The sequence below is a fragment of the Brienomyrus brachyistius genome, chromosome 4, assembly GCF_023856365.1.
Source record: "Brienomyrus brachyistius isolate T26 chromosome 4, BBRACH_0.4, whole genome shotgun sequence".
NCBI lineage: Eukaryota > Metazoa > Chordata > Actinopteri > Osteoglossiformes > Mormyridae > Brienomyrus > Brienomyrus brachyistius.
Window position 1 is genome coordinate 35375590 of NC_064536.1, and position 22149 is coordinate 35397738.

The following is a 22149-nucleotide window of genomic DNA, read 5'->3' on the forward strand; positions in this document are numbered from 1 at the left end:
CCCAAAAAAATCTAAATTCTGATTCTTTTCAGAAGAATCCAATTCTTTTCAAGTCTTGGTTTTGTTTTGCTCTTGATTAAAAGTCTTGATCTTGTCTTGGTCTTGGTTGGATGAGTCTTGATCTTGTCTTGATGGTCTTGAACCCATCACTGGGTGATGCTACGATTATACAATTTCTTGGTAAGACCCCACCTAGAATATTCTGTGCAGGTTTGGTCAAATTACCTTAAAAAGGACATTGCTGCCCTAGAAAGGGTTCAACATACAAGAATGATTCCTGGTCTTAGAGGAATGTTTTATGAGGAGAGATTAGCTGAGTTGAATCTGTTTAGCCTCGAGCAAAGGAGACTAAGGGGGAACATGATCCAGGTGTATAAGATTCTAACAGGTCTGGATGCTATTCAGCCAAATGGCTACTTCAATATTAGTTTAAATACTAGAACTTGTGGCCATAAGTGGAAATTAGCAGGAGAACATTTTAAGATGAATTTGAGGAAGCACTTCTTTACATAGCCTGTAGTTAGAGTATGGAATGGTTTTCCTGCTAGTGTAGCGCAAGCTAAAACCCTGGGTTCCTTTAAATCAGAGCTAGATAAGGTTTTAACAACTCTGAGCTATTAGTTAAGTTCTCCCCAAATGAGCTTGATGGGCCGAATGGCCTCCTCTCGTTTGTAAATTTCTTATCTTCTTATGTTGTTGGTTGCAGTTTCTTATATTTAATTTTGCTGGAAACAGATATGAACATGAATATAACTCCATCCAGTGTACATTTTTTAGTTTCAGTCTCATACCATCAAAGTCTGCCTTCCTAATATTGTATAGTTTTGTTTTGGACTTTGCTCTTCGGACACTAAAATTAACCTCGAACTTATCCATGTTATGATCACTACCATCCAATGGTTCTAAAACCTCAAATTTTCCAATCCTTTCCTGGTTATTAGAGAAAACAAGATCAAGAAGGGCTTCTCCCCTGGTAGGGGTATTAACAAACTGAGTAAAAAAAACAATCCTGTACTAATTCCACCATCTCAAGTTAATTTACAGAAGAGCCAGAGACTGTGTCCCACTGTATCCCAGGTAAATTAAAATCACCCATAACCACCACATCATTTTCATTACTCATAATCCTTATATTGTCATTTAACATTCTACTTTCCTCTGCAGCTACATTAGATGCTCTATAACAAACCCCGACAATTAGGCCATTTGAGTTTTTAGCATCTAGTTTTTCTTATATCTCACTGCATTGCAGGACAGGAGTTTGCGATAGACATTGACTCAAGTTCTCTTAGTAGTGCAGGAGCTTGGCTCTGAGCGATTGGTCTTAGTCTCGAGGGAACTGCAGCGCTTCAAAATGCACATCATTCCCGCAGGAATCATTCCTGCACCGGATCACTACAAACATAGGGCCGTGTAGTTTTGCCATGTCCTACAGTTTGACATAATTCACAGAAATAAAAAATGAAGCAAAGTATTGCAGTTTAAATGACTGCTCAAATGTTCCCAATTTGTTGGGAATTTTATCAAATTGTAGATAATTCTCCACTGTGGTTGTGGTGTGTAGCTTTTCCCCAGAATTCATTAAGTGGAAACAGGCTAGTTATCTAGTTATCAATATTTTGCTTGGCTGAGTGGTTGAGGCACGGTGGCGTATGGCCTTTGTGGGTTTGCCTGTGTGTGTCTCCCCATCCATTCTCACCAGCCACCAATGTACCAGAGTCCCCTAGTGAGGCTCGAACCTTCAGCCCTGAGTTTAGCTACCTCACCTTGTTACCTGTGATGCATGAACTAGATCGAACCCAAAGGGATCCCGGATTCTCCCCAGAATCAGCCATCAAAAAAAGACAATAACATACAGACCTATTACACCAAATACTTTAATCTAAGTTTATTGAAAATTTAACTAATAAATACACAATGTAATCAACTAAGACAGCATATACACTTATTAAAAATGACATATACTAATAAAATCAGCTAAAATAATTGACCTACGTGAGTTATTGTGAAAGGTTCAGTGCCTGGAAATAGAGTCACGTGGCTTCCAAGCCACACGGAGGGGCTGTGGCTCTGCTCCGGGCCACAGGGGGGCCCTGGCGAGCTCCCTCACAAGACACCAGCATTGTTGCTGCTACCACACCCGGCAGGAGTCGGCGCCTCGGTTCATGGCTGACATGTCCGGGCAGCTGAAGGCCTGGCGAAACTCCTCATAGTTGCTCATGGAGCCGACGACCCTACAAAGAGGGAGGTGGCACAAGGTGAGGTGGCACAGGGTGAGCCTGGGGGGATGGCGGGACAGACTGCTCACCTGTACTTGGGGGGACTGTGGGCACCACTCTGGATCTGGTCCCGGGCAGCCTCTGGCCGGTAAGAATTACAGCGCACCTGCAGCGGCACACAGGGCACCAGCCTTTAGAGGGCGCTCTAGCCTGAAGAGAATTCCCATCCCCCACCCCTGGGGGCGTCTCGCCTTACGTGAGCGTAGCTCAGGAAGAAGAGCTGATTGTTGGTGAGGCCGACGCCTGGCAGCAGGGGCTCCTCCCTCCCGGAGCGGTGGGTGTCAACCCAGCGGCGGTACGCCTGTGACAGCGTGGGTTGAGCAAGCTGCTGAGATGCAGGGCGTGGGGCAGAGCAGTGGGGGCAGAGCGGTAGGGGTGGGGTGGGGGTGCAGGGGTGAGGATGTCGAGGGGGCGGGGGAATTTGGATGTCAGGAGTGAAGGGGATGTTACCCGGAAGGCCTGGCGGATCCCGCCATTGTCAGCAATGTTCTCAGCCAGCGTCCTCTTCCCTCTAACCTGGGGATAAGACAGCGATAAAAATGACAGCGACAAGAAAGGAGCTGCTCATTGGACGCCAGGAGAATGACAGATAAGAACAGAGCAGGTCATTGGCTTACGTTGAGTCCCGCCTCTTTCCAGTGGTAACCATTGTATTGGTCAATCATGCACTGAGTCTTCTCATTGAAGCGGGAGATGGAGGTGTTGCTCCACCACTGGTCAAGATTGCCATTCTTGTCGTACTTTCGCCCTGTGTGCGGAAAGGTGTGTTATCATTTCATGCCAGCACGACTCGCCATTGTGGGTCTGTGAGCCGCTCACCGTTGTTGTCGAAGCCGTGGGTGAGCTCATGACCAACAATGACACCGATGGCACCATAGCTCAGGGAGCTGCTCGGGGTCAGAGACAGGGTAAGAAACACACACCTCCACACCCCCTGCCCCCACCCTGGTGGGTGCTCTCACCGTGGGTAACTGAGTCCCCAGAAGAAGGGCTTTTGAAGCTCCCCAGCTGGGAATCCTGCAGAACACAAACAGTACAGCAGCTCAGGGGCAGCAGGAAACGCAACCTCAGCTTTCATCATTAAAATCATCAGTAGGGTGTCTCTGAGCATAAGGTCTTACGGATCTGATTGGTAGAGGAGCTGTAGAAGGCGTTGACCGTTGTGGGATTGGTGAACCACCTGCCAATGAATGAGGACAGAGGTAACTGTCCCTGAAAATGGAACAGCTGGCCTTACCAGACCTATGACCTTGCGAGTCAGAGTTCGGAGCCCAGGAGGTGGACTCACTCCGTGCGAGGAACAGTCTTCCTGAGCCAGCCGATGTCCGACTGCGAGATGAAGTGCAATGTTTGCATCACGTTGCCAAAGTAATCGGTCTCTGAGAAGGACAGCTGGGGAAACACGATGATCATGACTTCAGCAGGAATGAAAATAACCATCGAGCAGAACGAACCTGTTACTCTTTTCAGGCTCATAAAGAGGCCAGCGGAGTTTGGGAGGACCTTCCTTTTAGTGGGACTACAACCCATACACACACATACACACACACCATCTGCACACAGTGACCCTTACCACCTTGATGTCTTCGTTGATGTAAGTGTCATTCAGTATGAACTCGGGGTAGCCCACCTTGGCCATCACCGCATGGGCCTGCAGGCAGAGACCCGTTAACACTGACCCAAAGGGCACCAACCCCAGACCCATTGCAGAGCCTGACCCAGCACCTTCTCCATGGCTTTCCTCTTGGTATCCTCATCCATCCAGGTGTTCTCCTTCTCCAGCATGTCCACGAAGGCCCATCGGATCCCCTCGACCAGCTCCTCCATCTGTGTTGTGGACACCCACGTCATACACACCTTGTCACCTACCTAATCTTGCATCCTATGTGATTCCAGCCCCAGACTCAGTTTCACATCTTGCTGTTTAGTATTCTCAATTAGGGGTGAGGGGTCACATGACCCAGCAGTTGCCTGGAATTGGGTGAGGGACTTCACCATGAGTTTTTTGTCCTCCTGGAAGTGCCTTTCAACGAACAAGCGGCCAATGGCGTAGATGAGAGTGTTCTCCACGTAGTTGACACACTTGTCCCAGCGCGGAGTCAGTGACGTGGTTCCCGTGGTAACCTGCATACAGAGATGTGTCTCATGCCAGTACTCTGTCATTGGATGGTAACCATCCGCTGTTCTTTATGACAGGCCGTCCAGCTGGGGGGTGGGGGCAGGTGTAGTGCAACTGACCCGTGCGAAATCCAAGTATCGGTAGAGAAAGCGCCGGCTCAGCATGGTCATCCTGGCCAGGACAGCTCTCCACACCACGTAGTTGGCCACAGTCCTGGGGGAAAGAAGGCAGAAGATGGCGGATCAGCTGCCCCGGTGACTGTTTGACGCAGTGTAGTATTCTTGATGGGGCCCCAAGGGCGACCAGCTGGCGGAGCCGGCCCCAAGTCAGTGGACATGTTTAAAGGGATAATTTCAGGCTATTTAGTCAGCTAGTAAGCAGATGCTGACAGCGAAGAACAGGGGGCTCCTGGTTTTACCGTTTCTCAGTCACATTAAGCAGCTTGAACAGGTCCTTGAAGTACTGAGGGGCACGGACAACCACGGACTCTGACGACGAGAGGTACTTCAGCTCCGGGTACAGCTTGGTGTCCATGGCAGCCCTGACGAAGCCAAGCCAATTAAACTGGGGGGGGGGTGGAAAGGCGTTAGACTGTGATTGCGGGGGAGAGAGACATGGGGAGAGGGGAGGATGGAGAGAAAATTGTGTGTAGGGGGGGCTGACCTCAGGCACAGTCTTCTGAAGGCGCGACAGGCTGTACTTGTTATACATGTTCTCACTGGTGCGGTTCTCAAAGGGGATCATGACCTGCAGCAGTGGGTGGAGAAGCAGGTGGAGCTTATAGCAGCAAAGCAAACCTCCACCCTACTAAAGCACTCCTACACCACCTCCACCTCCCTAAAGCATACCTACCCCACCTCCACCCCTTTCAGGCATACCTACCCCACCTCCACTACTAAAGCACACCTACCAACACCTACCCCGCAAAGCATGCCTACCGCACCTCCACCCATCTATAGAATGCCTCCACCTCACTAAATCACACCTACCTCACCTCCAGCCCCCAAAGCACACCTGCCTCACCTTCACCCCAAAACACACCTATCCAACCTCCACCCCAAAACATGCCTACCCCACCTCCACCCTAAAGCATGCCTACCCCACCTCCACCCCAAAGAATATTCACCCCACCTCACTAAAGCACACCTACCTCACCTCCAGCCCCCAAAGTACACCTACCTCACTTCCACTCCTATAAAGCACAATTACACCATCTGCACCTCCCTTAAGCGCACCTACCCCACCTCCACTCATAGCCCATTTCCATCCCCCACTATTTTCTAACCTGGACCCTTTATTTCCTTTATTTAATGTCTGCTCTATGATTCCACCCTCAGCCGCTTCCCTCACCTCTGCCAGCTTCCCCTCGAAGGCCAACACCTCCTCCATCTGCGTCTGAGCTATCTGCTGATTGGCTCCCAACATGACAGCAACTTCCACCATCAGCCTGAGCAGAGCTTCTCTGTACTGGATGAGAGGGAAGCTATAATGAATCCCCACAGACAGCTCAGGAACCCGTTACCAAATCCACACAGAGAGCAGAGAGTCAGGACGTTCAGGTACACCATAGCCTCTGTAAACTGTGTTTAGGACACTACACTAGTGGTCGAAATTGTGGAAACATATCCAGATTTTAGAGATTTATTCCACTTAGTCCAGTTACATTAAATTAATTATATTTAATTGTCCAATGTATGATATTTGAAAAACATTCTTTGATTGTTTATAAACATTACTAGTGTATACTCTGTCAGTATTCAGTGTCTAGCACCCGCTCAGGTACACCATACTCTCTGTAAGTCGGTGTTTGGCATCTGGCGACCACTCAGGTACACCATACTCTCTGTAAGTCGGTGTTTGGCATCTGGCGACCACTCAGGTACACCATACTCTCTGTAAGTCGGTGTTTGGCATCTGGCGACTACTCAGGTACACCATACTCTCTGTAAGTCGGTGTTTGGCATCTGGCAACCACTCAGGTACACCATACTCTCTGTAGGTGGGGGTTCAGCATCTGGCAACCTGAGTGGCTGATGAATCAAGACTCACCATCTGTGCCTCAGTTGTGTTGGTTATGTAGTCCTCCCTGGAGGACAGTGACAGGGATGCTTGGTCCAGCTAGAGGGAGAGAGTCACACACAGAGGGAGAGAGTCACGCACCGAGGGAGAGAGTCACACACAGAGGGAGAGAGTCACGCACAGAAGGAGAAGAGTCACACACAGCGGGAGAGAGTCACACACAGAGGGAGAGAGTCACGCACAGAGGGAGAGAGTCACACACAGCGGGAGAGAGTCACACAGGGCAGCGTTGGGGCCCCTAAGTGGTGACACTGAGCCAAACCCCCTCCCCCCCCCCCCCCCACACACACACACACATATACACATACACAGCCAGACCCACCTTGATGATGTAGCGACTGGAGTTCTTGTCGTCAGGGGCGACGTACATGCGCACCAGCACAGACTTGCTGTGGTACGTGCGGATGTGAGCCAGCGTCTCCAGCAGGCTGAAGCGAGACTCCTCCCACTGCCAGGAAGTGCCGAGCTCATTGCTGAGGACGGGCCAGCGTAGCTCACGGTGCCGCAGTGCTTTCAGCAGGGGCTTGGCATCCTCCAGCTCGATGGCGGCTGCACCGGGGACGCCACTGTCAGTGTCTCTGTGCCCGTGGTCGCAGCATGCTCTGTGTGTGCGAGTGACTTACTCTCGTTCATGCAGGAGCGGTACAGCATCTTGGCCTTCTTCACAGCCTCAACATCCTGTGGCGCTGTCGACAGCTCCAGCAGCTCTGGACACGACCAGGATCGTCTCAGCTCAGAGGCCAATGACATCATACCACACCACACTGCCCTGGCCTAGCCCAACCCCACACTGCATGGCACAGGGGTCCGTCTCGGCCTACCTTTCAGCTTCAGGTCCACTTCATGTCGCAGCCAGGGGTAGATCCCATAGGTAGAGGAATCTTCTGGAATAGGGTTGTCCTTCAGCCATTCCCCGCAAGCATACTGGTAGAAGTCCTCACATGGTGCCGCGGACTGGTCCATCTTAGAGAGGATCGATCCAGCTGAAGACGAGGAAGACAACATAGAGGAGGAGCAGTCTGATGGACAGGTGGGTGTGAGGATGCAGGGAGAGCAGAGCGAGCAAGATGGAGACAGAGGGACTGACAGGCTGAGTGATGGATGGATGGTTAGAAGGATGGTATGTCTGCTCTTCTACGATCTAAAGCAGTGTTTCTCAAACTGGGAACCCCTGACAATCCATTATTTGGATCCTTTCCATGGCAGCTACATCAGTGAAAGAGCAAAGCAGCCTCCTCCCCCAAACTCCTGAGATCTGAGCACATACCAGCCTCGATGCATTCCTGAGTAACGCAGAACTCGTCCCCCCCCAGCTTCCGGGACACTAGGATGAGAAGACAGGAAGTGGGTGGACCAGGCAGCCAGCGACCAGGGGAATACACATGCGTGGACAGGGCAAGGGCACGCAATATATATACACACTGATATGCGTGGATAATTACACAGGGCCATGGAGACATGGTGCAGATAAACTGTAATGGGCTACCATGCCTGGAAGGCCAGCTTATGTAGATGTTTACATATATATATATATATATATATATATATATATATATATATATATATATATATATATATATATACAGACATAGATGATATTTTTATACACAGATTATATATATATATATATATATATATATATATATGTGTGTGTGTGTGTGTTTGTGCTTGTGTGTGTATGTATATATATACCAACACACATGAATAATTACATGCCACGGTACCACAAAAATGCCAGCTTCCTGAACCACCACCAAAAGGCACAATAAGCAGCCCCCACCCAGTCTACTGGGGCCCCAACCCACGACCTCTGACCCATCGCAGAGAAGGGAGGGAACTCGGCACACTGCTGATCTAGCCATGCATCTTCCAAGAGGAGCAATAGAACTAAAGACGGGTTCCCTCTAAATGCAGAACGTGTAGCCTCCCGCGGTGAATAGCCCAGAGAGGCGCGTAGCCCAGGGCAGCGCATAGCCCAGAGAGGCGTGTAGCCCAGAGCAGCGCATAGCCCAGAGAGGTGCGTAGCCCAGAGCAGCGCATAGCCCAGAGAGGTGCGTAGCCCAGAGCAGCGCATAGCCCAGAGAGGTGCGTAGCCCATAGCAGCGCATAGCCCAGAGAGGTGCGTAGCCCAGAGCAGCGCATAGCCCAGAGAGGCGCGTAGCCCAGAGCGGCGCATAGCCCAGAGTAGCGTGTAGCCCAGAGCAACATGTAACCCAGAGCAGTGCGTAGCCCAGAGCAACATGTAACCCAGAGCAGTGCGTAGCCCAGAGCAGTGCGTAGCCCCCGGCTATCACAGTGGGCGGGAGCTTCCTCTTGCGGGTCTGTAATTACAGTATCTGTGCCTCTGTGTGTCATTTGATATCTCCCTAAAATAACTCACGTGCATGCAGCAGTCACCCCCTCCAGCCCCTAGCCCCCCGCAAATGTCCCCACGCTGAGCATTTAGCCCAAAATGGGGGGCTTTTTTTGCCCCATAAGCCCAATCCTCCCTTGCTCCATGCTCCAGTTTTACTACCCACCCCCCGCCAGAGATACTCACCCAAGATGAGAGCCAGCAGGAGCACCAGAGACAGCCCCATGGACGCACCCAGCGCCCCCTTCAGCAGTCGGCCAGACCTGCCTGTCTTGGGGCTGCCGCCGCCCAGCCGTTCTGCCTCCATGCTGTCTTGGGGGGGGCACACAGCGATACAGGGAGGTAACTCCCTTGTCCCTCCTGTTCTCCCCCCCACCCCCACCTCCTAACTCTCTCACTCCCTTTCCCAAATTCCCACCGCGGTTCCTCTCTTCTGCCTGCTCTGTCCATCCACTCCTCTAACTCTTGCTCAAACCCTGTCCAGTCTGGAAGGTTCTTCTCTTACCCTCTGGTCCCACCTCCCCAGGAATACCGTGTGTCGTTAGGTTCCTTTAGGGTCCACGTCCGGTGCTGGCACTTTCTCACACTTTGGGCCAGGAGTTCAGGTTTCCTGGAGAAATTGGATCCTGGGATTCTGCCACCAGCCTTAAAGGGCTTCTGGGTCCTGGTTTCACTGGCAGCTGCCCCGCACAGGGCTCCAAAACACAGAGAGAGAGAGAGGGAGGGAGAAAGTGGGAGGCAGAGAGAGATGGAAAACAGAGGAAGAAGGCGAGCCAGCGGAGCAGAGACAGGATGAGCAGCGGTGTCCACAGCCAGATGAACAAAAGGCCAAAGAAAGTAAGAAGTGATTAAGCGCAGTTCTCTTCCACGGGTGGCCGTTTGCTGCCTAACTCTCTCTCTCTCTCTCTTCCTTGCTCCCTCCTTCTCCCTTGTTTTTTTCTCTCCAGCACCTGCCCTCTGTACCGATGATGACCACGTTTGGTGCCACATGCCACACCCTGCATGTCGGGACCGCCCGGCCAGGCTTTAGAGTTTCAAAACACAGTTTTAAGGATAAATGTCTGATAAAAAGCTGTAATCTACATACTCCGGTTATGTAAACAGGGAAAAATGCATGTGTGTGCCGGCCTTAAGCTCAGTGCCATGCTCAGATGGATGAGGGAGGCCAAGACAGAGTGTTAACACATTAAGAGTGTGTGTATGAGAATGTGTGAGCTTTCAGCCAGACCTGGAGGCTTACATGTTGAGGCAGACCCTTGGAGCTGGAGCTGATGACAACATTTTATTAGAAAGCGTTGGGGAACACAGCGAAGTGCAATCGGAAAATCCTGAAATATCAAAACACTCACCTTCAAGTCCTAATGGCCGTTGTGGGGTCCTAAGTCTTACCGCCTGAGTTTTGGACACACAGTAGGGCAGCACCGAGCTGTACGTCTCACTGTCTGAGCTTCGATCTCTGTGATCTCAATTTCTTTATCAACAAAATATCTGAAATATGTGCTTAAATACGATCTAGTGGTGTCCTGGTATTAGCTACTCCAGTGCACACTGCTAACTTGAGTCATTTCTCTCTCATCTCCCTCCCTCATCTAAGCAGAGTAATATCGGATCTAAAACCCTCGACCCACATAACTCCTTGACCCAGTGCCTGTCTTCTGAAAGAGGCTTTCGGCTGCATTGATCCTTTTATTTTGGACATTAAAAATAGTTCACTCATTTCTGGATGAGTACCAGAGTTTTTTAAACATGTAGTTGAAACTGCTAATAAAAAACTTGGTCTCGATTATAACGACCCAAGTAATTACAGGCCAAAATCATCCATCCATCCATCCATTTTCCAAACCGCTTATCCTATTGGGTCGCGGGGGGTCCGGAGCCTATCCCGGAATCAATGGGCACGAGGCAGGGAACAACCCAGGATGGGGGGCCAGCCCATCGCAGGGCACACTCACACACCATTCACTCACACATGCACACCTATGGGCAATTCAGCAACTCCAATTAGCCTCAGCATGTTTTTGGACTGTGGGGGGAAACCGGAGTACCCGGAGGAAACCCCACGACGACATGGGGAGAACATGCAAACTCCGCACACATGTGACCCAGGCGGAGACTCGAACCCGGGTCCCAGAGGTGTGAGGCGACAGTGCTAACCACTGCACCAAGGCCAAAATCAAATATTCCATAATGGAAACGGCTGTTTTTCCAGCAATCCAGCCATTATTACTGAAAATAATATATATTGGATATATTTCAATCTGGTTTCTGCAGTGGGGCAGCATGGAGCTCTATGTCTCGCCATCTGAGCTTTGGACGTGCAGTGGGGCAGCATGGAGCTCTATGTCTCGCCATCTGAGCTTTGGACGTGCAGTGGGGCAGCATGGAGCTCTATGTCTCGCCATCTGAGCTTTGGACGTGCAGTGGGGCACCATGGAGCTCTATGTCTCGCCATCTGAGCTTTGGACGTGCAGTGGGGCAGCATGGAGCTCTATGTCTCGCCATCTGAGCTTTGGACGTTCAGTGGGGCAGCATGCAGCTCTATGTCTCGCCATCTGAGCTTCGGACGTTCAGTGGGGCAGCATGCAGCTCTATGTCTCGCCGTCTGAGCTTCGGACGTTCAGTGGGGCAGCATGCAGCTCTATGTCTCGCCGTCTGAGCTTCGGACGTTCAGTGGGGCAGCATGCAGCTCTATGTCTCGCCGTCTGAGCTTCGGACGTTCAGTGGGGCAGCATGCAGCTCTATGTCTCGCCGTCTGAGCTTCGGACGTTCAGTGGGGCAGCATGGAGCTCTATGTCTCGCCGTCTGAGCTTCGGACGTGCAGTGGGGCAGCATGGAGCTCTATGTCTCGCCGTCTGAGCTTCGGACGTACAGTGGGGCAGCATGGAGCTCTATGTCTCGCCGTCTGAGCTTCGGACGTGCAGTGGGGCAGCATGGAGCTCTATGTCTCGCCATCTGAGCTTTGGACGTGCAGTGGGGCAACGTTGGGCTCAACGTTTTGGCTTATGGGCTTTGGACATGAGAAATGGGGCTCAATGTCTTGCTGTCTAACCTTTGGATGGATGCACAGTGAAATCTTTCAAGATCAAGCTCATTGTTGTTTATTTTTATAGGCAATATTTTCCAATGAATGCACATAATTGCCTCCTTTGAAACTGGCAGGGACATCTGGGTTTTTTTTCCTGAGTGTTTTGTTTTTCCTGTTTATTGACTGGAATAAACCAAAGAAGACAGTCTGTAAACATCCCCAGCACTAAATCAAACATCCCCCCCATGATGCTGCTGTGCACGAAGGATTCTGACGATCTCGGTTCACTCTCCACACAGGTTCAGCGGGTGTAGCAGCCTTCTCCACCCCTCCCCCTTCCCCACCCGCAAAGCTCCACCTCTCCCTCACATGGCAACCGTAGGCTGTGCCAGCTGGCCGGTGACCACAGCACCGCCCATGCTGGGCGACAGCGTGACAGAGCTCAGACTACTGCCTGGGACCAAAAGCCTCCACCTGCATTCCTTCCACTTGACTCTGTGCCACCAGCGATGGGCACCATCTCCGCGGGGCACGAATCTCAGCATGCCGCTGTTTTGGGCTCTGCAGATGACAGAGCCATGCCAGCGAATCAGAGAGGAACGCGGGAAGAGGAGAGCAGGCGTGGGTAGTACCCCCAGAGGGGAGGCCCTGAGACGCTATTCCTGGAGCCCAGTCTGGGTGGATTAGGCAGGCGCTTCCTGACGCTCCCAGAGAGGGAGGTGAGCACACTGTCATTATGGCAGTGTGACGGGCAGCTGTGGGGAACAAAGGCGAGTGCAAAGAGCGCCTGTTAGCCAGTGGAAGAACACGCCAGGAACATAGGGACGCACAATAACACACACACACACACACTGTATTCATATTTGGTACCCACAATGTACTATTTACATGACCCCACACACACACAGAGCTGAAAAAAACACTGTGCTGCAGGATAAACCCACCCCCCTTTTCCGAGGTTCTTTCATGGACACTCAAAGACACAAGAAGTTTGAACCACACTCTCTTTATTGAACTATTTATTCATCCAGCAGTGCAGATCAGACCCAAGATGCCCACAGTCTCCCAGCATCCTTCACTTTGGTGGAAGCACAGCCTTCACAGACAAAACATAGTCATTTAATAACAGACAGACGGCCTTCCCTTCACACTGAGCGCACAGGCGATGATGGTGCGGCCGCAGCCCGGGCAGACAGCGGCGTTACACATTCAGCGTCTCAGGCGTTAACATGCCGGGCTCAAGGGGCTCATTAAGGTGGGTGATGGGTGGTGCCACACCGGGGGCAGTGCAAATAAAGACAGGATCCATGGCCTCGAAGACACACACATCCACTTAAAAGGATAGGGACGTGACACTGGTGGGACACCCAATGAGCGGGCGGCAGAGCAAAGCGAGGTGACATGGAACAGGCCAGGAGGTGGCGGAGGTGAGCAGAGCCAGCAAACGAGCCCTCAGGTGGTTTTCCAGGGCTGCCAGGAGATTCACGTTATCTAAAGTGCCATTCATTCTCCGCGTAATGTGATTGGAAGCTCCTGGGAGAGCTGCTCCTGCAGCCCAAGGGCCTCTGTGTCCCTAGTCACACCACCAGGGGTCCCAGCAGCTGGTGGCAGTACGTGCCCCCCCACTACCATCTGCCCACCCCCACGTCGTGATACAGGTCTAGATGTCACACATGTGGAGAGGTGCAGCCCCACTGACTCGGTCACTGCAGCACATGTGTTCAGGCACACAGCTCCCATCCTGTGCAGATACCCCCAGGGCATTCTGGGTTGGGGGGGGGTCATGAGCGGGGGAGCAGGTGGTTGCCAAGCAGCTGGGGTCTGACAGAGCGTCTGTCGGTGCAGTAGGATGTGGCAGGCTCGGGAAGCAGTCTGACCCCTCGGATACCTGCCCTGCCACAGAGGACGCCCCTAGAGGTCTCCCACCTGCAGCGTGACCCCCCCATAAACCATACTCAGCTCGGCCCATCCAGCTGTGGGGCCTCCCCACCTCTGAGCATGGCCACGGCAGAAAAAACAAGAGGCAGAGGAAGAGAGGCACCCATCTGGGGGTCAGAGCGTGAAGGGAAGAGAAGGAGAGGAGACAGACAAACAGCAAGGCTCAGCTTGGGGGGAAGGACTCTGTACTCCTGTGCAGCGTCACAAACAGCCTCTCAGCGGGAAGGCAAGGCCGTCATTTTCCCTTTGAAACATGCTTAGAACACGCCCATATCAAGGGATCAGTGCAGTCCGTTTACAGATCAAACCTAAATCAGAGTCACCGTCTTGTCGGGACAACAGAAGCAAAAACACTAAAAACACTAAAAAAATAACCCACTACACCCGCTCAGATGATTAAAAAGAGAGGAAAAAAAAGATAATTAAATATAGGGAGGGGGCGTCAGGTGTCTGCGGCCTGCTTTGCCTCACGGGGCGGAGCGGTGGCCGAGAGGAGGGCCTCAAAGCCAGCCACTTGACCCCGAGACAGACGGACAGGGAGAGACAGACAGATGCGCCTCCATCCAGCAAAACCACGCACCAGAAACAAAAGGGGCCTTGTGCTCCATGCAGTGGGCGGAGTCAACTGATTTCAGCCAGAGTGTGAAGACAGGCACCCGCAGGACAGCCCCGCCCAGCAGGAACACAAGGTACATTCTGCAGTACCGCAACAGTAAAAACCTCTTAAAAACCCAAACCGTCCTTTCATTCGCTCACACACGCTCACACACACACACACACACACACACACACACACAAAGGAAGAAAAACAGCACGAGTGGCCATAGGGCAACCAGGCAGAAGAAGCAGGCACAGCCCCTAAACCACACCTCCACCACGCCCCGGCCACACCAATAGGGTGGGAGGACGGGGTCTACTTCTTCCACACAGTGTAGAATACCCATCTGAAGGGTTTGGGTTAAGAAAAGCCAGGACTTCTACATGGGCAAAGTTATGGTACAGTTACGGGTACTGGTACAGTTACAGGTACCAGTACATTTATAAGTAGCGGTACAAAGGGTAGCTATGCATACGAGTGGGGTAGTTACAGGTAGGCAGTGGTATGAGTATGGATATGGGTATGAATAAGAGTACAGTTACTGCTATGGGTGTAGTTACAGGTAGGCAGTGGTATGAGTATGGATATGGGTATGAATAGGAGTACAGTTACTGCTATGGGTGTAGTTACAGGTAGGCAGTGGTATGAGTATGGATATGGGTATGAATAGGAGTACAGTTACTGCTATGGGTGTAGTTACAGGTAGGCAGTGGTATGAGTATGGATATGGGTATGAATAGGAGTACAGTTACTGCTATGGGTGTAGTTACAGGTAGGCAGTGGTATGAGTATGGATATGGGTATGAATAGGAGTACAGTTACTGCTATGGGTGTAGTTACAGGTAGGCAGTGGTATGAGTATGGATATGGGTATGAATAGGAGTACAGTTACTGCTATGGGTGTAGTTACAGGTAGGCAGTGGTATGAGTATGGATATGGGTATGAATAGGAGTACAGTTACTGCTATGGGTGTAGTTACAGGTAGGCAGTGGTATGAGTATTGATATGGGTATGAATAGGAGTACAGTTACTGCTATGGGTGTAGTTACAGGTAGGCAGTGGTATGAGTATGGATGTGGGTATGAATAGGAGTACAGTTACTGCTATGGGTGTAGTTACAGGGAGTTATGGGTGCAGTTGAAGGCACCGATGCAGACAGGTATTGCACAGAGCTCTGTTTTTGTCTGTTTCTCGGACATCATCCAGGGGAAAGTGGATATTCTGAGTTTCTGAGGCAGCTCTGAACCCGCCCCAACAGAGCCAGATGCAAGTTGTCATTACTTACACACCCCCACCCCCCGGAATGGCCTGTTCACGGGGGTAATTACGAGTAATTACAGTGACGTGTCTGAGAAGGATACAGCTCCATGTAGGAGGGGACGCACACCACCTCTTTGGAGAAGCTCACAGGGCAGGACAGCCGTCCCAGCAGCCCCTCGTACTCCAGCAGGGAGTCTGTCAGGTTTGCACAGTTCCCCTGCAAGGGCCATGCTCCAGGTCAGAACCACACACTCAGGGGTCAAGACCGCACACTCGGGGATCTCTCTCACCTGTGTGAAGTATTTCCCATCAGGCCGCAGCACTTTGATTGACAGATCGAGGATCAGACGCAGGAACTCCCATGTTGAATCTGTCAAGAGACAGGAGAGACGCTAGAGAAAAGACCATGAACAAAACAAAAGATCACAGACAGAACAGCAGGGCAAAGACCACAGACATCAGTATACAGGAAGGCTTCAGTGTGAATAAGTGAGAAAACGCTGCCCTCTCGTGGTTGGTCCTGGTTTTACCTTCCTCCGGCGCTGTGGAAATGGGTACCGCTGTCAGGTCGTTGATTACGTAATCAAACATCCTTCCTTCTTCTGCGAATTTCTTCAGGACAGGAACGCAGTCCTCCACCAGCACCTGGAGAGGGAGGTGGTCAGACAGCAGCTCCCTCCACTACTGTCTAACTGCAAGCATGACCATACGCCAGTACCTGGTAACAGTCTCCCTGCAGGCTGTCCAGCACATCTCCGCACGTTTTCCTCATGTGTTTCCGGCAGCCATCGATCACCAGCTGGTCGATGTGAAACTCCGTCAAGGAAAACAGCCATGGGGGTGGGGACACGGGGAGGGAGAGCAGAGCGACCAAAGGATATCTCCACCATGGTGACCATCTTGGGCTTGAGCTTGACAGCCTCATGCAGGATCCCTCCATCGCCTCCTCCAAGCACCAGAACCTCCTTCCCAGCATACTGCTCCCGGCCCCCACCCATGATGGCCTGCGTGTATGCCAAGTCACTGTCGGCCATGTCTGTGGGGGACACCAGAAAGCACCGCGTGAAAATATGTGGTGTAGGACCACTAACTGACCACAGAGGGCACTGTAGCAAAGACTCCCACTTAAGCTGTCGGTGGCCACGATCACACCACCCTACATACTACCTGACCTCGGGCACACCAACAAATGTGTAAGTATAGGTGTGCCGCTGGCATGTGCCCAACCCCGAGCTCCCACTGCTGGGCTGTGTGCTACGCTCAGAGAAGTGCATTTAGTGTCACATCGATTTGTTTGCATACTTTGTGCACATTCCGCGGAAAGAAGTAACTCACTGACGTCCCCGTTGAGGATGAGAATGTTCCCAAACTGGCTCGAATGCAGGATCTTGATGTTCTGGTAGTCGGAATCCTGTTCATACACGACCTCGTCAATGTCGTACTCCACCAGGCGCCCGTCTGCTGTGGGCCAGTAGCGGTCCACGTCTGCGCCTCGCTGTAGCGCCGGCAGTCTGCGGTCATGATGGGGAGACCAAGCACGTCAGTATGGACACAGTGCTACAGCCACACAGAGCAGATGCTACAGCCAAAGCACACCAACAGCAGCTACAGTTCGCTGACCAACAGCATTTAACCAGAAACCTAAACCAAACACAACCCTGATTGGTCTGAATGGAATGGTCAGTGAAGTATGCCTCATGCTGATTGGAGGAGCCCCGAGCGCACGGAGGCTCTTCGCCTCCCCCACCCCCGCAATTCTCACCTCTTCATCCTATTGATGGTGCCGTGCAGAAGAGTCTTCAACTTAGCCTCCAGCGAGTCAAGCAGCTGAAGCGGGAGATGGGGGGACATGTGAGATTGGAGAGGAGAGCAGGGGGAACAGTGCACCTCCTCCCTGCCTGCCGCTCCTCCCGAACACGTGAGATTGGAGAGGAGAGCAGGGGGAACAGTGCACCTCCTCCCTGCCTGCCGCTCCTCCCTAACACGTGAGATTGGAGAGGAGAGCAGGGGGAACAGTGCACCTCCTCCCTGCCTGCCGCTCCTCCCGAACACTTGAGATTGGAGAGGAGAGCAGGGGGAACAGTGCACCTCCTCCCTGCCTGCCGCTCCTCCCGAACACATGAGATTGGAGAGGAGAGCAGGGGGAACAGTGCACCTCCTCCCTGCCTGCCGCTCCTCCCAAACACGTGAGATTGGAGAGGAGAGCAGGGGGAACAGTGCACCTCCTCCCTGCCTGCCGCTCCTCCCGAACACGTGAGATTGGAGAGGAGAGCAGGGGGAACAGTGCACCTCCTCCCTGCCTGCCGCTCCTCCCGAACACATGAGATTGGAGAGGAGAGCAGGGGGAACAGTGCACCTCCTCCCTGCCTGCCGCTCCTCCCGAACACGTGAGATTGGAGAGGAGAGCAGGGGGAACAGTGCACCTCCTCCCTGCCTGCCGCTCCTCCCGAACACGTGAGATTGAAGAGGAGAGCAGGGGGAACAGTGCACCTCCTCCCTGCCTGCCGCTCCTCCCTAACACGTGAGATTGGAGAGGAGAGCAGGGGGAACAGTGCACCTCCTCCCTGCCTGCCGCTCCTCCCGAACACTTGAGATTGGAGAGGAGAGCAGGGGGAACAGTGCACCTCCTCCCTGCCTGCCGCTCCTCCCGAACACATGAGATTGGAGAGGAGAGCAGGGGGAACAGTGCACCTCCTCCCTGCCTGCCGCTCCTCCCAAACACGTGAGATTGGAGAGGGAGACAGCATGCCTCCTCTTCGAGGACCCAGCATTTCCCAACACGCCGTAACCGAATCCCTCACATCCTACTCGTAGCGCCGCATCTTGTTTCCCTTCTGGCGCATTCCTCCCGCGCCTCCCTCCCAGACAACCCCCTGAAAGCCAGACCTACGTGGTCCACGTGTGCAAGATCATCTCCTTCACTGCACTGCAGGTCAAAGGTCACCAGCCCATGGGAAAGGATGCGGAGGATGAGGAACCTGAGGGCACAGAGGAAAGCAGCATCAGCCTAGTGTACCGTGTGTTCACCTGATCCCGCCGCTCACCCTCCCCTGGCTCCTCCCCCATCCCAGATGTCACATGATATTGTGGTAGTGAACCTGACTTGTACAGACACAGCCGGCCTGGCTACATGCCAGTCTCAGCCGAAACAGCCACAGACAGCCAATAAATTACAAGGAATGCGGAAGCATCCACATGACTCGAAGCAAACAGTGGCAATCTGGATGTGTCATGTTTGTGTAGCTGTGGCAACAAATGCTGAGGCGCCCTGAGCCCAGGCAGGGCGAGTATGATGAGAGTGATGAGGGTGAGTATGATGGTGGTGCCCCAGGGCCGCTTACCTGCCATTCTTGCCGATGAAGGTCGCCAGGTATCCATGGCCTTCCGTGTTATGAACAGTCTCTGTCATCTCCTGCTCCTGGAAAATGGTCTGAAGTCCACGTACAATGGAGGGAGAGTCGGCTGAAGGGGGGGGGAAGGGGAGGGGGGTTCACAGGAGATCGTCAGAATGCACCTGTGACAGCGAGGTAGCTCCAACATACATGGGAAGGTCAAATCACTGACGTTCCCATTGCGTTCCCATCCCTTTTACATCTGCTTTACTTCCAGTAAAGTTCTTCCATAGTGAGAGTTTAAATCCTCCAGGATTTAAACCTCATCCTGTCACCTGACGGTCACACTGTGGCTTCAAAACTAAAACACCAGCAAGAGTGAAGCACAGGAGCGTGAATAAACTTAACAGGAAGGCTATGCACCCCGAAACACCACTCCATCACAGCTTAAAAGATTTGCTTAATAACGTCGCTTAATAACTGGAAGATCATTTAACCTAAAACACCAGTTAATAAAATTACTTAATAATGTTGATAACGAGAAGGTCATTTAACCCGAAACTATACTTCATCACATAGCGTAATATATTTTCATAATAACATCGCTTAATAACTGGAAGGTAATTTAACGTGAAACTTCATTTCATCACATCGGTCAAATTAAAGTCACTTAATACTGTCACTTAATATCAGAAAGGTCAATTAGCCCTCATAACGTAATTCCTGCTCACCCGAAATTGTATGACAGAGCTACACTAAGACACACACACAGTTCACCTTGCCAGTGACACACTCACGGGAGGTTTGTTTTCCCTCACGTTGCTGACATAGAAATGTTCGCATCCTGGCTGTCGGCAAACCACATCATGTTTTATTCTTTCAGATAAGCTCTAGACCCATTATGAGCTTCACTTTGGCACCTTGAGTAGCTCCGCGGGGCGCCATGGCCACAGCTGAGATCCGCATCTTTACACTTAATGCAATATCGTTCTGAAATGCTTTGATTCCTGGTTACATGATGTGGATTAGCCCTGCGATGGGCTGGCCCCCCATCCAGGGTTGTTCCCTGCCTCGTGCCCATTGCTTCCGGGATAGGCTCCGGGCCCCCGCGACCCAATAGGATAAGCGGTTTGGAAAATGGATGGATGGATGATGTGGATTAATCATGGTTACCAAAACGATAAGTACGTAAGTTTACAACATCAAACGGCGATGGAAAATTCCAGAAAGGGTCTACAGCGGCCACGGGATTTTTATGCACTTCATTCTCCAGTGAGATCAACAATGAAAAGTATCATTTGATATCACGTAAATTAATTGATTCAAAAACTTTAAATGACTACGACAATATACAATTGCAAGAGGTTCGTTTTCATTGTTGGCGCCATAAAATAAAACCACCCATAACGATAATTCATTATCCACACGAACAGGAATTTAGCAATTTTTCCTCGTAATACTTCATCATCATGAGGACTGACGTCATGCGTCTTTTGAATAGGCATCTTCGCGGACGAAGAACAATTCACACTTTGCTTTTCAACGTGCGCATGTGCAAGGTAATTGATTAGTAAGAGGCACTAGTTCTTGACAGCATGGGCTTTCAAAGATCAGCTGTCAATGACGAAAGAGTAGGGGAAGAATGATTGTTGTTGTAGTTATGGTGCGCGGCTGTATGTGGAGGGTCCTTCACATCTAATTTCTCATACAGTCGTGACATTATATGGAGGTTTTCGGTATTTTAAAAAGCAGCACTGATCCGACATTTCGAAATCTTGGCAATAAAATTTGCCGATCGGGGGGACGGGAGGGTCCGGCTGATTTTCGCGTCAGGATTTCAAAATGCCGAGGTATGCCTTAGCCTTCACTAATAACTTTAAAACTGTTCACACAAGTTTGCCTGTTTCACTACACTGGTTGTTTTTGCGTGTATTGCAATACATCTGCCCTCTGCGGGTCTGGTAGAATTTCACTGTTGTATGCATGCACCGACCATCCAGATCTGCAGCCAAACGTAGTATGAAAACAAGCTATAGCGCGGACGACTGTTGCGGTAATAGAAGTAGCGGAAAAGTGAAGGATAAACTAGGCTTAAGGAAATGCCAGCACCAAATCATGTTTACAAGCACGCGAAACACACGGCATACGGGAATGGACAAAGTTTTGATATTAAATCAGGTGTGTGCTGTCCCTGACATACAGCAAGCTCCCTCAGTGACACACACAGCGATTAGTAGTCCCGGCGGAATAGCTATACATCACTCGGCACAAACAACCGCATGTCCCAGCGGTGCGAGCCCGGGGGCTGCCGGGAAGGAGATCAGATCAGCTCCCACCCCCCATCCACTGCGGCATTGCTTTCATATGAGATTTGCACAAGGCTGCAGAGATGGGGTAACACTGCGGTCGCTGCAATCGGACGAACGTTAAACAGGCACTTGGGCAGCGGAAGGGGGTGCGTCAGTCCGCTTCCCCCCGAGACACTGCAGTGGCACAAAGTGAAATCGACCTCGCACTGCAGACGCTTTAGGCATGCTTTATATGCGACAGACGATGCAGACGAGGGCCGGGGATTAGAGCACGCCGCTCCGCGGGAAAGGCCGCCTGCGCATCCCGAGTGACCCATCCGGGGAGGAAGGGACCCGGTACTCTAGTAGCACCGTAGCTCGCTGTCCCTTCGCTTTTGTCCGGCGAGGTCAGGTGCCCAGTTACCCCGATTAACGGAGCCCCGGCGTGGGCATGATATGGCAGCCCGGCTGCCTGTAGCCGACGCAGCGTTTCCCGGCTGGGCAGAGATACAGAAAGGTCACGGAGGAAAGAGACGGCAGAATCGAGGCGAGGCGGCCGGTGGTCAGTCAGGCCTGCCACCACTCCGGACGCCGGCCGTGCGCACAGACACAAAGGATCAGCCGCCGGGAAAGTTTGGGGAATCGAGCCGCTTACCTGGCGCGGAGAGGCGCACGTCCAGGGTATAGTGTCGCAGGGCCATGATGAGCACAACCTTTCGCCATGCCTGGCGCGAGCCACCGTCTGAAACTGCGAGCCTGCGGGTGACACTGCAGCGACACCGGAGGTGAGCTCGCGGATTCGGCGTAGGCAGGCGGGCGGAGCCAGGGGCGGGGCCAGCACGGCGCGCCCCCGCGGCTATGGGCACTGAGGCTCGAC

The 22149-nt window shown here is 52.0% G+C and overlaps 2 protein-coding genes across 5 annotated transcripts; both read right to left on the bottom strand.

Annotated features, from left to right (window-relative positions):
- Nucleotides 1–1873: 1873 nt before the first annotated feature.
- On the bottom strand, nt 1874–9713 carry phex (phosphate regulating endopeptidase homolog, X-linked). Of its 4 annotated transcripts, none has more exons than XM_049012320.1 (23): nt 9336–9713; nt 9017–9138; nt 7745–7801; nt 7299–7460; nt 7101–7184; nt 6800–7026; nt 6448–6516; nt 5749–5865; nt 5062–5145; nt 4817–4962; nt 4518–4611; nt 4275–4403; nt 4005–4106; nt 3853–3930; nt 3568–3671; nt 3401–3459; nt 3242–3296; nt 3099–3166; nt 2897–3027; nt 2730–2795; nt 2476–2604; nt 2309–2385; nt 1874–2234 (listed from the first exon to the last, which is right to left on the bottom strand). In XM_049012320.1, the coding sequence occupies exons 2-23, from the start codon at nt 9135–9137 to the stop codon at nt 2132–2134; spliced, it is 2262 nt and encodes a 753-aa protein (XP_048868277.1). In that variant the 5' UTR covers nt 9138; nt 9336–9713; the 3' UTR covers nt 1874–2131. The 4 variants fall into 4 exon arrangements, with proteins under 4 accessions (XP_048868277.1, XP_048868280.1, XP_048868278.1 ...); XM_049012323.1 differs by having other exon boundaries at nt 9017–9142; XM_049012321.1 differs by having other exon boundaries at nt 2476–2580; nt 9336–9711.
- A 3132-nt stretch (nt 9714–12845) lies between these two features.
- On the bottom strand, nt 12846–22137 carry sms (spermine synthase). The gene is made up of 11 exons (XM_049010779.1): nt 21928–22137; nt 18994–19114; nt 18543–18630; nt 17415–17479; nt 16988–17163; nt 16540–16688; nt 16371–16466; nt 16183–16297; nt 15943–16022; nt 15754–15869; nt 12846–14737 (listed from the first exon to the last, which is right to left on the bottom strand). Exons 1-11 carry the CDS (start codon nt 21971–21973, stop codon nt 14707–14709), a joined length of 1083 nt encoding a protein of 360 aa, XP_048866736.1. The 5' UTR covers nt 21974–22137; the 3' UTR covers nt 12846–14706.
- Between the last annotated feature and the right edge of the window lie 12 nt (nt 22138–22149).

Coding starts and splice junctions, on each gene's coding strand:
- phex (XM_049012320.1), bottom strand. CDS start 9,137: ATGGAGGCAGAACGGCTGGGCGGCGGCAGCCCCAAGACAGGCAGGTCT. Junction 6,517..6,799: donor CCAGTCGCTACATCATCAAG/GTGGGTCTGGCT, acceptor CTCTCCCTCTAG/CTGGACCAAGCATCCCTGTC. Junction 4,404..4,517: donor GATACTTGGATTTCGCACGG/GTCAGTTGCACT, acceptor CTCTGTATGCAG/GTTACCACGGGAACCACGTC.
- sms (XM_049010779.1), bottom strand. CDS start 21,973: ATGGCCCTGCGACACTATACCCTGGACGTGCGCCTCTCCGCGCCAG. Junction 18,631..18,993: donor TTCATCGGCAAGAATGGCAG/GTAAGCGGCCCT, acceptor CTGTGCCCTCAG/GTTCCTCATCCTCCGCATCC. Junction 17,164..17,414: donor ACCATCAATAGGATGAAGAG/GTGAGAATTGCG, acceptor TCATGACCGCAG/ACTGCCGGCGCTACAGCGAG.